At 49.4% G+C, this 15,633-nt stretch overlaps 1 protein-coding gene across 1 annotated transcript in view; it reads left to right on the forward strand.

The window, feature by feature from the left end:
- LOC130389243 (vasopressin V2 receptor-like) overlaps nt 1-14,613 on the forward strand; it is a 14,804-nt gene extending 191 nt beyond the window's left edge. The window contains exons 1-8 of the mRNA XM_056598937.1: nt 1-187; nt 1,287-1,347; nt 8,177-8,559; nt 8,870-9,115; nt 9,675-9,821; nt 11,249-11,414; nt 11,493-11,978; nt 14,099-14,613. The exon at nt 1-187 is cut by the window's left edge and continues 191 nt beyond it. Of these exons, the coding sequence (XP_056454912.1) occupies nt 8,179-8,559; nt 8,870-9,115; nt 9,675-9,821; nt 11,249-11,414; nt 11,493-11,978; nt 14,099-14,298 (1,626 nt within the window). The 5' untranslated portion in view covers nt 1-187; nt 1,287-1,347; nt 8,177-8,178 and the 3' untranslated portion in view covers nt 14,299-14,613. The remainder of the gene's footprint in view (nt 188-1,286; nt 1,348-8,176; nt 8,560-8,869; nt 9,116-9,674; nt 9,822-11,248; nt 11,415-11,492; nt 11,979-14,098) is intronic.
- Nucleotides 14,614-15,633: the final 1,020 nt, after the last annotated feature.

A 15,633-nucleotide genomic window follows, 5' to 3' on the forward strand; every position in this document is an offset into this window, starting at 1 on the left:
AGAGCAGGTTCCTTCTCAACCAGCGGGCTCTAATAGAGCCGGTCTACAGCTCCAAATTCTTTGATTGGATTTCCGAATCATTCACAAATCAACTGTTTCTGACATTCAAACTTCACATTGGTGTCGTAGGATGTGTACATTTTGCAAGCTTGGGATTTTGGTGGTCTTTTGGTGAGGCACTATATAAGTAAGTAAATGGCTTGGTTTGTGATATTGCTGTTGTTGTTTGATTATCATAATAATAATAATAATAATTTTAACAGTTAGAATACGAATAATTATAATGTTAATGCAGCATTAGTAGTAGTAGTAATAATAATAATAATAATACAATTATTATAAAAAAATATTATTATTATTATTATTATATAAAATGATTACAAAAAAGATAGATTGCGGTTTGTTACATATTATCTAATAAATACGAGTGGGAAATCGTTTTTTTAAGCCCATTAGCTAGGTCACATGTCTGTCCTCTCACATTAGTTTCAGAGGGAATGTGATTGAATTAAATTGATATTTCCCATGTGACTCTGCTAACATGTCCTCAAAATAATATAATTTAAAACAAATGAACAGCATGACATTCAACAGCACCATCAAAAAGTCAAAAACTAAAAACGTAATCAGACAATCTGTAATTGTAATAAATATAGAAAGCCCATGTTCTAATCAACGTGACGTGTCCAGTTTAATATGAATGCATTAATGAACTGAGCATGGAGGGGTCAAGATATGACGGCATTAATGCAGTGAGTATGGAGGGGTCTAGATATGACTGCATTAATCCACAGAGCATGGAGGGGTCAAGATATGACTGCATTAATCCACAGAGCATGGAGGGGTCAAGATATGACTGCATTAATCCACAGAGCATGGAGGGGTCAAGATATGACTGCATTAATCAACAGAGCATGGAGGGGTCCGCCTAACCCTGAAAGGAGCTACAGGGGTGTTGGTTATCCAATGATCAGGTGAAAAACAAGGGTTCTCCCCCTAATCACAAAACAAACAGAACAAATTGTCATGTTAAATAAGTACTTTGCTCGACAATTCAAGCCCGACGGCCATGAATCACAGCACACATTAGCGCACAATGCTTAGATGTACTGTAATTCATACAAGAATGCCATCAAAAGGCACACATCAAACAATGAACTGGGAGCAATTATATGCTGACACATGACGATAAGCTGACAGCAGTCATACGGGGTCTAGGCGAGGCGATGTGCGGTGTAATCCAAGCTGATGTAATGGGCTCTAACGCTGCCGTGTCTCCGTCTCAGACACCCCACGCCAGTGAGACAGGAGCCCGCGTCTGGACGACTACCATGCACTGACAACAAGGTGAGGGGGAGTTGGGTGGAAGATATACACTCACCTTGGGGTGCTTTTATTACCTCCTGTGTGTGTGTGTGTGTGTGTGTGTGTGTGTGTGTGTGTGTGTGTGTGTGTTTATACCCACGTGTGCTTGTACCCACATCTGTGTGTGGGTGCTTGTGCATGATTCTGTATGTGTGTGTGCATGTGCGTGATTCTGTATACGTGTGTGTGTGTGTGTGTGTGTGTGTGTGTGTGTGTGTGTGTGTGTGTGTGTGTGTGTGTGTGTGTGTGTGTGTGTGTGTGTGTGTGTGTGTGTGTGTGTGTGGTGTGTTTGTGTAAATGTCCATGTATGTAGATGGCTGTGATTGAGTGTATTCCTGTGTCTCTCTATGCACATTTGCATGAATAATATTCCACAGTGAATACATTATGTCTTAGCCCGTATGTTATGATTTTAAAAGGTGCAGCTATTGTGAAGAGAGAGTGTGTTTGTTACACCCCTAAACTTAGATCGTCAGGTCTTTTAATCGATTAACTGGAATAAATTAACACACAAGGTACTTCTTGATTTTTCAGTATTGACATATGCTGTATGAACATGCCTGAAAGGAGACAGGGTCATGATTTGCATTGTATTCATATGGTCGTCAACGTGTGTACAAGGGCACCACTCCAACTCTTGAGTAGAGACATTTGAGACACACAGTCTCTTCCTGTCCCAAGAGTATGATTGCTCAGACATTACACACAATCTTAGCAGAAGGCGATTCCAGTCAATAACTCAGCGTACGGCATTGTCATTTGTCTGCTTCGGACCACCTGGATTTCAAGAGAGCCAAGTCTTCTGTGTTTTTCCTCTTGTTTCGCTCATTTCCCCATACCGCACGGCTCCCTGGTTGCCTCTTCTAAGTTTGGCACGTTTGCGCAGTATTCTCAAAAACGACTTCCTTGATTGTAATTGTGGACAGAACTTTCCATCGAGAAAAGATATTACCATCACCATCATCATCATCATCATCTTGTTCTTCTTCCGTTCCTCTCTGTTGGTTCTGCTCTGTGATTTATATCATCAGCGTATAAATGTGGCACCAGATCTCAGACGCGTTGGCAAGGGAGGGAGGTGGGGGGGGGGTGGTAGGGTCTGGCCTGTAGTCTGTTGTTGGTTTGTGCTCACACTGTGCCTCTGTGTGGAGCGCGGGGGATCAGCCTCCGAGCCGCCCCGCAGGACTTCCAGCAGACACGCCGCTGCGGCGCTGGGGAGGCACGTGTGGGCCGGCCGTCGGCTGGTTAATGATACATAACAAAGAAAACATTGAACGGGAACGGGTCCTTTACCGGTACAGATAAGGACCTGGACCCTCTCCAACTGTCCATTGGCCGGGGAAGGGGGGGCAGGGGGGGGGGGGGGGGGGGGGCTGTGTTGTGGAAACAAACAGGGCTTAATGTACCTTGGGACATTAAGCGGTAAACTAAGCTTAATGTCCCAAGGTATGAGGCTACTTGAGTACGAAACGGCGGCGGTTGCACGCAACGGCCAAGACGTTGCGTGGAGACGTGGTCAGGTGCTGAACGTATCAGTGTGTGTGTGCACCATGGGGCGCGGCCCCCTGTGAGTGGCTTTTAACGAGATGTTTGTAAGGCTCAGGCCAAATGACACGGCCGTCCACCTGGTTCCCCCGGCAGGGCTGGTCCGCTGCCGTGTGGCAGCAGAGAGGGAGGGGGCTTATCAATCATGGGAGGACGATGGGCATGCGACAAGGCCACCTTCAGAATTCACTCTGGAATCGTACAGCTTCGCCTGCCAAATTATATATATATATATATATATATATATATATATATATAGTAAGAATTTCTTAGAATATAATACCGTAAAGATTCGGCACTAAAGGGTCTCATTCCGACAGGGTAAATCGAAGATTAAATGGGTGTTTATGCATGTGCGCGCGTGCATGCATGAATTTGTGAATGTCTGTCTCTCTGTCTGTGTGCGTGCATGGCACGAAGTGCATGCATACGTTCATGGGTGTGTGTGTCCCTGAATGTGTGTCTGTGTCCATATGCTTTATATAGGTGGGAGCCATGCATGGTTCAAGCTTTGCCTGAAGAAGAAAGCGAGGCATGACCTTTTATATCTTGTGGATGAGAGTTCACAGCCTAGCATGTGAGACAGCGTGATTCAATCGGGCCGGTGTTGACTAATGCACTATTGATCGGTATGTAAATAAGGTCATAACTTGGGGATATGGCGTAGGTCTGGAAGGCAGAGCCCCTAGATACCGTCGCGATAGATTACCTGCTGGCAGAATCCAACAATGAGGTCGCTAATCAGAACGAAAGGAGCATTGATGTGCCTCTCCAGGGGTGAATGACACGAGATCCTGCTGTTGAAGGGGCGGTAGAGGGGACAGCAGAAGAGGAGAGAGAGAGAGAGAGAGAGAGAGAGAGAGAGAGAGAGAGAGAGAGAGAGAGAGAGAGAGAGAGAGAGAGAGAGAGAGAGAGAGAGGAGAGAGAGAGAGAGAGAGAGAGAGAGAGAGAGAGAGAGAGAGAGACAGAGACAGAGACAGAGACAGAGACAGAGAGATCTACAGGGTTTAGAGAACAACAATGAGGAGTGGGGAGACGCAGAGCCGTGACCGGCGAGCCCCATGTCAGGGGTTTCAGGGCAGAGAGCTAATATTGATACTGACAGGAACAAACAACAACTGGGGCGGTGTTAATTCTCCTAGCTGTTCTTTGTGCTGCAGTAGCCCGGGCATCAGGTTAGGGCACGGATTAGCCAAGCGTTGCCAATGTACAGGTCCATCCAGTCCAACACACACACACACACACACACACACACACACACACACACACACACACACACACACACACACACACACACACACACACACACACACACACACACACACACACACACACACACACACACACACTCCATTGTTAGGTTATTGCAAGGGTATCACACAAAAGAAGGCAGGGTTATACATCAACTTCCAATAAAATAATAGAATAAATGAAAAGAAGGGGGGTCACCTTTATTTATAGAGCACTTTCAAAACCTATGTCAGTTGACCGATGTGTGGGTCCGTTTCAACATTGGTGTGAAAGAGTTGTAAAATTCTGTGGACGATCAACCCACAATCATAGAGGAGTCAGTTAAACATGACATTAAAGAATACACATAGGATGAGGGCGGACACATCACCATACAGATTGTGTTCAGTTCGGTCAAATAAAATGCCAGATAAAACAGAAGGCCCAGAGTGAATGCAATACAGTTTGACCAAGACCTAAGGCCAGGATAACAGCTCCTTATCCAGTAGTGTGTGTGCATAGCAACAGCAACAACTTCCCCTGTTTCAGTAAAGTCGGCAAACAAAGACAACAGAAGAAGAGCACAAAAACGCAGATGGAAAAGTTTGCTGTAATGTTATCTTGTGCGATCCCACAACATGAGTTGTGGTCACACCCGGATCTCTAGGGACGTGCGCGTTTGCAAAGGGTTTGTGGGAGCTTAAGAGCACTGGGAGGGATGGTGTGCGAGGAGAACGGAAGGAGTCTCAGAGCGGATGGCATTGTGCTGATTTAGCGGTGCTGCGTGGGGGGGGGACCCACGGTTTGGATTGAGGGATGGCAAGGACAATATTGACTGATTCATCACTTAGGGGAAGGGAGCTCCAAAGGCTGAACAGAAGCAGCCACTGCAATAAACCAGATTCTATCTGCAGTCCGTCCAGAGGAATCAAATCCAATCATTAGCCTTTTTGTTTACCCGTACTGAAAGCTGGGTCCAGAACGGGTAATACCGTACTTTTCATGTGTCAAAGAACGTACAAAAAGATATATATATCCTTCTTCTGCATAATAGATTTTCCCAAATTTAGAGCACATGTGCAGGATTATATTAATGTGGACACAGTGTTACTCTTCAGACCTTATTTACTTTTGCCGTGTAACTTCAGTTCAAGGTATTTTCCTCTGAGGACCGGCCCGTGCAGAGCCAAATGTTTTTTTTTGGCTCTGCCACAGGCAGGTCTACTGTTATCCAGCCATTCTGCAATTTGAAGACGATACAACCTGATTTTTTGGATGCATCCATCATGCAAATGGGACATGAATATATTTGGAGGGATTTCAATAGTTCCCTCTGGAGTTGAGTAATTCTCTGTGTCTGTTGAGGAGCTGCGCTTGGAAATTAAAAAAAAAATCGATACATCCATATTTGTACTATAAACTATTCATAGAATAGATCCCGTGGGTTCCGGTAAACTAAGGTTTGTTTGTGCTCCCATGTATAAGTCATGTGATCCCCAGGAAAAACATCTAGACTAATGTTGAATTAACATTTAACTCTTTTCCCTAAAGGATACTTCTCAAGCAGCTGGATAGAAAGTCAGACACACATAACATCCTTCAAGAAACGTCTCTTTAATAAACATCCTATGAAAAAAAAACAGGAGCATATTAATACATGTGTTCTACCAATTCATGTTTATGGCAAAGAAACCATTCTTGTACAGCGAGCATAGAGGTCAAGTGCTCCACACACACACTACATTCAATCTCCATTTGACATCGAAATTACCTACAAGGGCAAATGTACAGCAAATTGAATTACATTGTGGAGCACTGCAGTAGAAAATAAAAAAACGTGTCTTAAATTCCAGTGCACAGCCACAGTCCAGCCCTAATAAAGGGAAAGCAATGAATCAACTGATTAGATAGCGCAACATCTCTTGTTTGACTTCAACAGCGGTATATCACCGGAATGACCAGGAGTTCCCTTACTGTGATCAGAGCCAGGATTTGAAAACCAGTGAGGCCGGGCGAGACACCCATCGCGTATTTTTTATACAGTTGTATTTAGTCCTCATATTTATTTTTAGCTCTAACTAAATTAAGGAGGTCTGGACCTGGCTGACCCCGTAGCTGGCTAGGGGCCTCGCGGCGATGCAAGGGGGGAATCGTACTAAGTTTTCTATCGCTCAATGTTTACCTCTCTGATTTGACTGTTGTGCAAGCACTTCAATTTGAAAGGGCGCTATACAAATAAAGAAGTCCAAATATTTTTACAACTAAGCACATCCGAGCGTCAAAGCATTGATGTTATTATTACGGCTAACGCGTTTGCACACACAGCGACTTTGAAACAATCACTTAAAACCTGAGAGTTGGACCAGAAACAATCAAACAAATGAAGAGGGGTGTACTTTGGCCATGCCTCGATGCTTCCAGAGCAAGGATTCATGGTGGTTCCAGTCTGCTTTCTTTCTGTTTTTCCCCACCGCCGTACCGTAATGCTAGGAGTGGCGTCCAGCTGGCCTGGCTTGTCATGCAATCATCTTCATACATTCCAGCGGCAAAGCCCGCACTTAGCACTTGCTAATGTAACTGTTTTTTTTTTTGTTCTGCTGCCTCAGCGGCTGCGAGGCCCTCAACTCTGCGACTACCAGAGCGGGATGCAGCGGCGTAGAGGAAGACGCAGTACTACCAATCACCCTATTGATCGCCCACATTAAATTATACTAGAAAAGAAGGGTCTACTTCAGCTGTTTTCGTTTTTGTGTCTACTAAGAGGAACAGGAAAGGCCCTGGGCAGTGGGCAGGCGTTCATCCAGCCTGACTCACACGCGGCGGCGGCGGCGGCAGGGCAGTATCCTGGCCGCCGTCCCTTCCTGGCGCCTCAATCATCGCGTGATGAGCCTCACCAGTCTTTCTTTGGGCTCTTTCCACTGCTTATTCTCCTACCTTTTCCCTGGCAGGCCTTAGACAGTAGGTCGCCCCCCCCCCTTTCACAAGTCCGTCGTTGCTCCCCTCGTCCTCCCCCCAGTTTGTTCTCAGACCGTTTGCTACTCACTGTTTACTTGCCCATCGGCTGCCCCCAATCCCACGACTCGGGCTCTCAAATTACTAACTTTAATTCAAAATCATTTTTATTTGTTGTTCAACAATGTATTTATAAAGGAGGGAAAATAAACTTTCATTGCAATCAGACGGAGAGACGGATGGAGATATAATTGTACATCCACAAGGAAGAGAGAGAGAGAGAGACCCACACACACAGAGCTACAGAGAGAGGGAGACACAGAGTGACACACACACACACACACACACACACACACACACACACACACACACACACACACACACACACACACACACACACACACACACACACACACACACACACACACACACACACACACACACACACACACACACAGAGCGAGAGAGAGGAGACAGAGGGGGAAGAGTCCACAGGAATGTATGGGGTAAGCGAGGGATGAGAGAGCTGAGGGCGGAGGTGAAGGACTACGCAGGGTGGGATAGAGGCAAAGGCTGTCAAATCACTCTTGAGAAAGTATGAAAAAAGAAAACAAGCCAAAAGCGGCTTTGCGTCAAACTGAGTGGGACGCTGAGACAGATGAACAAACAGACACATGCTGATGCAATTATGTAGGAGCCCTTACATCCTCCAAAATGCACAGAAATCCTATATCATTCATGCATCAACACTATCTCAGAACACACTTTTATTTTGTTACAGCCGAACAGGGAGTTGCCGTTGAGGCCCCGTGCCAACCCCAAACCCTCCGAGCCATTAGAAACATTTGTATTACCGCTGCTACTGCTTAATTCCTGATGATTGCAATCAGACCGTATTAGCGGTGTTTATAATGTCTGAGTTTGGTGAAATCGGAGCATACGAGAAAACCCAGGACTTGGAACCCATCTCGGGAAAAACGTAGGATTGTTTCCGCAGGGTTTTCTGTGCTTGTATCGTTATTCCTTACGAACACATACCGGCACTCCCGCGGCTAACATGCTTAGCTCTCCGTCTGTCCCGCAGGCATGGAAAGCATCAGCCGCGAGACCCTCTGGGACGGGCTAGGGCTCTTCTCCACGGTGGACGCCGAAGGGACCAACGCCTCCTCCTTCCTGTCCCAGCTGACCTCCCTCAACACGACGCACGTCGGCGGCGATGGCTCCCTCCTCGGCGTGTTTCCGGGGAACGCCTCCACGGCCACCCCTCACACGCTGGCCCAGCCCCGGGTGAGGGACGCGGGCCTGGCACGTGCCGAGATCACCGTGCTGTCCCTGATCCTGGCCCTCACCACCCTGGGCAACGGCTTCGTGCTGTGGGTGCTGCTGCGGCGGAGGAAGCAGAACGCGCCCATGCACCTGTTCATGGTCAACCTGTGCGTGGCCGATCTGGTGGTGGCCTTCTTTCAGGTCAGTGAGGTCAGCGGCGGCGGCGGCGGCGGCGACATTGTTCGAATTGTCCTGCTTTGCCAACAAGGGCTTCTGGTATATGGGCTGCTGAGTTGTGCCGGTGACGTCGGATTACAGACCGATCAGTCAGCACGACTATTCAGCGCTTTTTTGTTTTGTTTGTGGATGTCGGCAAGGAACGCTTTGCAAATACCCTGATAACTTAGTCATGCTTTGTTCTAAATGAATGACCAACGACAATGGATCTCGATAGATTTGGATGTCAGGTGTAGCGCACACAACATGCATCACAGCCCGTGTGTCCCTCCAGGTGCTGCCCCAGTTGGTGTGGGACATCACGGAGAGGTTCCAGGGCCCCGACCTGCTTTGCCGGTCCGTCAAGTACATGCAGATCGTCGGCATGTTTGCGTCGCCCTACATGATAGTTGCCATGACGGTGGACCGCTACTACGCCATCTGCTGCCCGCTGCAGGCCTATCGAGGGGGGACCATGTCCCGCTGGAACACCCCCATTATGGTGGCCTGGGCCCTGGCACTGGTCTTAAGCATACCGCAGGTAAGGAGGTGGGGGGGGGGGGGGGGGAGGTGTTGGGGAGACGGGAAAGGGTGACAAGCTCATACGGCGTGTGTGACGTTATCGCAAGCGTGTGCGTCCCTTCCGCATGACATACATCAAGGCAAGAGCCCTTGCTAGGGAATGCAGATTAAAATGCATGGCGAAGACATGTGCATGCCTGCGTGTGAGTGACACACACACACACACACACACACACACACACACACACACACACACACACACACACACACACACACACACACACACACACACACACACACACACACACACACACACACACACACACACACACACACGCGCAGACAGAGACAGATGCCCCCACATTGCCACTTGGAGGAAACGAGAGCTCAGCGGTGCGTTATCGCCGGTGCCCCCACGCTAGAACCCAAGATGTGGTGGCCCTATATTTAGCCCAGTACGCTCAGCAGGGTGTGACTGATGTGAGCGAGGGGGGTACCGGGAATCGTGCCTCTCTCTGATTACCCGACCCCCCCTCTCTCTCTCTTACTTTTTTCTCTCTCTCTCTCTCTCTCTCTAGGTGTTCATCTTCTCCCGCACCGAGCTGCCCTCTGGGGAGTACGACTGTTGGGGCCAATTTGCGGAGACGTGGGGCCTCAAGGCCTACGTCACCTGGATGACCGTGGCCGTCTTCATCCTGCCAGCGCTCATCATCACCGTCTGCCAGGTAATAATCTCTCCCTCCCCCAACCCACCCCTCCCCTCTCCCCCTCTGCTCAGGCTGGCGGGCCCCACACATCCACAGGGGCCCCCGTTGGAATGACCAGAATGCAGTGGGGTTGTGTGGAGGCTTATGGGAAGGAGCCGGTGGCTGCTCAGGTCGTTTGATGATGCCTCAAGGTGGCCGTGTGTGTGGATTAGTGGCGATGCTGTTTGGCGTTGTCCAGAATCCCCCCCGGAGAGGAGACATTCTGGGCTGCCTCCCATAGGGATCCGATGCTCTATTTAAGGAAAGATATTGCATGGGGCCCCGGCTATTTTCCCTAATTAACACAGCACTGGAAGGACCACTGCTGGGCCAGCTGGTCAGAAGATCTGCCCTCCTCTCCGAGGGGCCCCTGGGAACAGAATCTCCGTCATATACACAGCATCCTACGCAGCACTGGGTTTATGGAAGTTCATTATTTCCCTGCACTAATGTTTACAACATGTCACATGCAGTGACGTCACCTGGTGCTTGTACATACGTTTTGTCCGACGTAAATGGATTGAGCCCTTCCGTATCTATGTCCTTCCATCTTCTCGACACCCGACGTCCGATCGCCGTCACGCTCGGCGGGTGTGAGGCTGAGGAACCGAGAGTGAAGTGCAGTGTCGAGTGGGAAGTTGTTTGGATGAGCGGTTCCTTGAAAGTGCTGCAAGCGGCAATAACAGAGGCCAAGCAATCGGGCGTTCTGCACAGGCCCGGTCCGAGCAGGGCCACGGCACCAGTAGATCAAAAAGATGGAAGTGAGTGTGTCCTCTGGGTTTTGAGTGCGCTGCATTTCATCGGCGGACTGCAGGAGACTAGATGCGCACAATGCACTTTGTAGGCACGCGGCTTCGGGCTGAGCCGATTGCCCTGCTATGAGATATTAGGTCTTCCATTGAAACATCCTGACCATTATACTCTATGAATCAGAGCCGTCACACCTGCGCTCACACAGCTGTCATCGACCGAAGCCAGTAGCACCGGAGTGCCAACCTCACTAAAAGCAGCAATTTATTACGATTGCAGCATTTTATCAGCAATATGGGCAAATGTTCATGCTTGTAAAAAGCTGCAATCGTTTATTCACACTAAATAAGGGTGTAATATCACTTGATATAGATGTGATATGGCGGGAGAATGTCTGAGCCAGCAGTGTAACTTAGTGGCGAGGAACAGCGAACGTCAAAGCACCACATTGAACGTGTGGTTTATCCTCTCTCCCCACCTTGATGCAGCAGAAAATCAATAAGCCTGTGGTTTCCATAATACATTGTAACAGGGAAATAAATCCTGAATATGAAACCAGTAACTCCCCCACGCCTCTGGTTTGGGGAGATTATATTTATGACAGCGTGATCCGAACGACTCCCCCTCCCCTCACATACCATTACGCTGCTTCACAGATAAGAATCTTCCGGGAGATCCACAACAACATCTACCTTAAGTCGGAGAGGATTGTGACGGCGGAGCTGAAGAAGAACGCCGTTCTCTTCCGCTTCCAGAGCTTTAAGAAGGACGCGGAGCGGGCCCGCGAGCGAGCCAGGCAGGGGTCCAGCGGAGGAGGTAAAGGCGGAGGAGGAGGAGGAGGAGGAGGAGGAGGAGGAGGAGGAGGAGGAGCGGGAGGAGGTGGTGCAGGGGGGAACAGAGGAGCACCGCTTCTGAAGGCGGTGCATAACAACACCTCCGGCTCCCACGCACCCAGCAGTAAGGCGGGGGAATGCTACGACGTTGCCGCCCCGACCGCCCAGTACGGCAACAGTTGTCAGGGGGAGCAAACGACGATATCTTCGGCGACGAGAGAACGACAACCCCCGTGTCGCTCCGAGAGCCACGCCGGGACCCCCAGTCCGCCCGGGGGGTCTCCGTCACAGGACAGCAACGGCTGCCCCTGCGAAGAGCCCTCCTGCCAGGCCATCGACGAGACCGCCGGCCGTCCCGGTGGGGTGTCCCCCCGGTGCTCCACGGACTACGTCCCGCCCCTGCCCCCCAGCCAGCAGCCCCCCAGCATCACCAAGGCCATGACCAAGACCGTGAGGATGACGCTGGTCATCGTCCTGGTGTACACCGTCTGCTGGTCGCCCTACTTCATCGTCCAGCTGTGGGCGGCGTGGGACCCCAAACCTCCAGGCGAAGGTGAGCCGAGCCCCCCCAATCCCCCCCCCCCCCCCCCCCCCCCCCCGAAATGATGTCTTACACCAAGCACATTCATGGTCTCCACCCAACACATCTAAATCATGTGGTGCGGGGCAGCTGCCTGAAAAGTGATCCGTCTTGTTACTCCACAGAAAATAGCCCAACGCCTCGCTAAGTTGCGGTTGGTGTGATTATAACATACGGCTGGCGCGATGAAGCCAGAATAAATGTTTTCTTTGATCCACAACCAGAACCCTCTGGGTAGGATCGCAGGCCCCTCTCTGGTATTTATATTCTTGGTCAGGAAGAAAGCATCTGATCTTCTGACGTCCGTTCTGCTGTTGCCTGAGGTAAAGCTGAAAGAACAACGTAGCCACAAGCTAATTGTTGCTTTATGGGTGTTATACCCTTCATTTAAGCACAAATAGTCACGCCTAAGAGATGGGTGTATGTAGCATATGTGTGCCCCCCCGACGCAGTATAACCTGGTCAGATGTCATAAACACACACACACACACACACACACACACACACACACACACACACACACACACACACACACACACACACACACACACACACACACACACACACACACACACACACACACACACACACACACACAGAAGATATGACAATCACAGACACAAGCTGAAGGGTCTATGTCAAATGCATACACATGCACAAACTCGTGCACACACACACACACACACACACACACACACACACACACACACACACACACACACACACACACACACACACACACACACACACACACACACACACACACACACACACACACACACACACACACACACAGGCCGGCCGGCAGCCCTTGCACAAGACAATGCCTACTTGTTAATCAGCAATCAAATCAGTTTGCAAATCGGCAATGAGAATTGGCAACACCGCAATATTGATGTTGTGGTTATTACGTCGAAATGTATTAATAGAAAAGAGAAAATGGCTTAAGGAAGTAACAAATTATACTGTCCCAGCAGAACAATGTTTATCGTCCATGTGACTGGCCTCAGGGATAACCAGAATGTTCAACAATTATCGTAAACTGTTTAATTTTAATTGAATGTGGAATTATTGCTGTTTATTCTTGACTCCCTTGAAAGGGCATGTTATTGTACATAGAGATCTGTTGGTGTGCGTGTTTCTTGTATGTACAATCTTGAGGGGCACATTTGTATATATGACAATATTGTTAAAAGGATGTGCGTGTGTATGTGTGCGTGTCTGTACAATTGTGTGTGCATGCGTGCGTGTTGTGTGTGTACATGCGATTTTGTGGGTCTATTTGCGTGTGTGTGTATGCGTGCATTTGTGTGTGTATGTGTGTAGGTGGGTTAATGTGTGTGTATGTGTGTGTGTGTGTGTGTGTGTGTGTGTGTGTATGTGTGTGCATGCATTTGTGTATATGTGTGCTTGGGTGTTACGCGCCAGCCCTACCGCACTCGTTATTACCTGGGTAGACAGTCCGTGACCTAATGTCTGTCCCTACCTGGTGCTTCGAACTCGAAGTATGTTCCTAAACTCTCCCTGGGTGAGCGCAATCTTACCTATCTAGGGTGTTAGGTGCGAGGTACTCACCCCAGGTCCCCAGCCACCGTAGTCCGTAGGCGCACAGCTCTCTTCGTGACACGCCACACGTCACCTGGTCTCCAGGTGACCAGTCCACGCTTTTAATCCCTGTCATTCAGTTTCCCCGTGTATTGACAAGACAAAGTTCAAACCAAAGCTTTCTCATAGAAGTTCCTCAACAGAAACGTGTGTCCTTCGTGTTAGGTCCAACAGACTCTGAGTCACACCTGCACAACCTTCAGAGACTCTCTACCCAGATTCTCAATTCCTGAGACTCACCTGCTGAGACTCACCTGCTGAGACTCAGCTGTTGCTACTTACCGCTAATTAGCACCTCAACACCACCCCCTCTGTGTGATGTCAGTGCTCATTCTAACCCTAAGCACTCTAAAGCTAACCCCATTCCTCATAACCTAACAGTGGGTTCATGTGTGTGTGTGTGTGTGTGTGTGTGTGTGTGTGTGTGTGGATGCGTTCATGTCTATGTGGGTGTGCGTGTATGTGTGTGTGTATGTGCCCCATGGCAGGCGTGGCCTTCACCATCCTGATGCTGCTGGCCAGCCTCAACTCGTGCACCAACCCCTGGATCTACACGGCCTTCTCCAGCAGCGTGTCTAGAGAGCTGCAGAGCCTGCTGCGCTGCCGACCACGGGCCAGCCGCCGGGGCTCGCTGCCCGACGACTCCACCACCACACACACCTCCATCACCAAGGATACCGTCTACTAACTCAACCACGCTCACACACACACACACACACACACACACACACACACACACACACACACACACACACACACACACACACACACACACACACACACACACACACACACACACACACACGCGCAAACACTCCACCACCACCACCATCGTCCCCATCACCTCCCGGGCCCCCGGCCCCAGCAGACGGGGTGGATGATAAAGAGCCGCTTGTACGGTCTCCGGGGGGGGGGGATCCGTAACGAGCATCACCTGTCGCTACAGCCCTGCACCGAGGGGACCTTGGGGTGGGGGGGGGGGCAGCGAGCGGGAACACCGGCGGGCGTGTGGAGGAATTTACAGAAGCTGTCAACGGCACCCAGCTGGAATGTCGGGCATTCTGTGGAGTGAGAAAACAAAACAAGAATGCATTTCTCCGCAGTGACTATAGCGGGGAAACTCTGTCTCCTGATTCATAACGCGGAAACTCTGCATCCCATCCCCCCCTCCCCGACCTGCTCCGACAGAACTGCAGGAATGCGGGGCCCGGGATCGTGGGATTTGGGGACGCGACCGACAGAGCTGAGGGCATGAGAGAGAGAGGCAGAGACGCAGGGGGAGACAGAGAGACAGAGAGACACTCGTGATTAACAGAGGCTAGACGGAGGATGACACGGCTGGTACATCGGGGGTTCCGTCGCGTTTAAAAACAATAATGTGCGCAAACTTTGCTGAATCCAAGTAAATAGAACAAAGATGGATGCCTGAGGTTAGTTACATATTCAACCCTGGAAAACCATGTGTGTGTGGGGCGGGGGGGATGGGACATGATGTATTTGGCCATTAATTGGAATATATAGTAACCTGCTCCCTGATGCACACACACGCACACCCATACACATAAAAAGACATAAGGGTACGGAGGCTACAAGAACATGAAAACAGTCCAGGGTCTCCGCAAGGACACAATGACGGGATTACTTTCAGTACCAACCCCGCATGGTTCCTTCTGCATGGCGTCCCCGTAACGTACACATTACGGGGAAAGCGGCAGAAACGCACGGAGGAGTGAAAAGGTCATTCAGCAGCATTCCATTTACAGAGAATGAACGTGGCAGAATGTATTTATTGAGAGACTGGAATGTAAGGCACATTGTATGTAGCCTATATATATAGATGTATATCTCAATTTACATAAATATATATATTTATATTTATAGATAAAATACTTTCTGCTTATGTCTAGCGATGCGAGTTATTGCGCCGGCACCAAGGTCGTTCCATCAACCGTTTTCTAAGGCTGCACGGCCTTCACTGATTCCGAAAAACACACACGGTAGTTGTCATTATATATTTTTGGAA

Source organism: Gadus chalcogrammus, chromosome 1, assembly GCF_026213295.1.
Source record: "Gadus chalcogrammus isolate NIFS_2021 chromosome 1, NIFS_Gcha_1.0, whole genome shotgun sequence".
In the NCBI taxonomy this organism is placed as follows: domain Eukaryota; kingdom Metazoa; phylum Chordata; class Actinopteri; order Gadiformes; family Gadidae; genus Gadus; species Gadus chalcogrammus.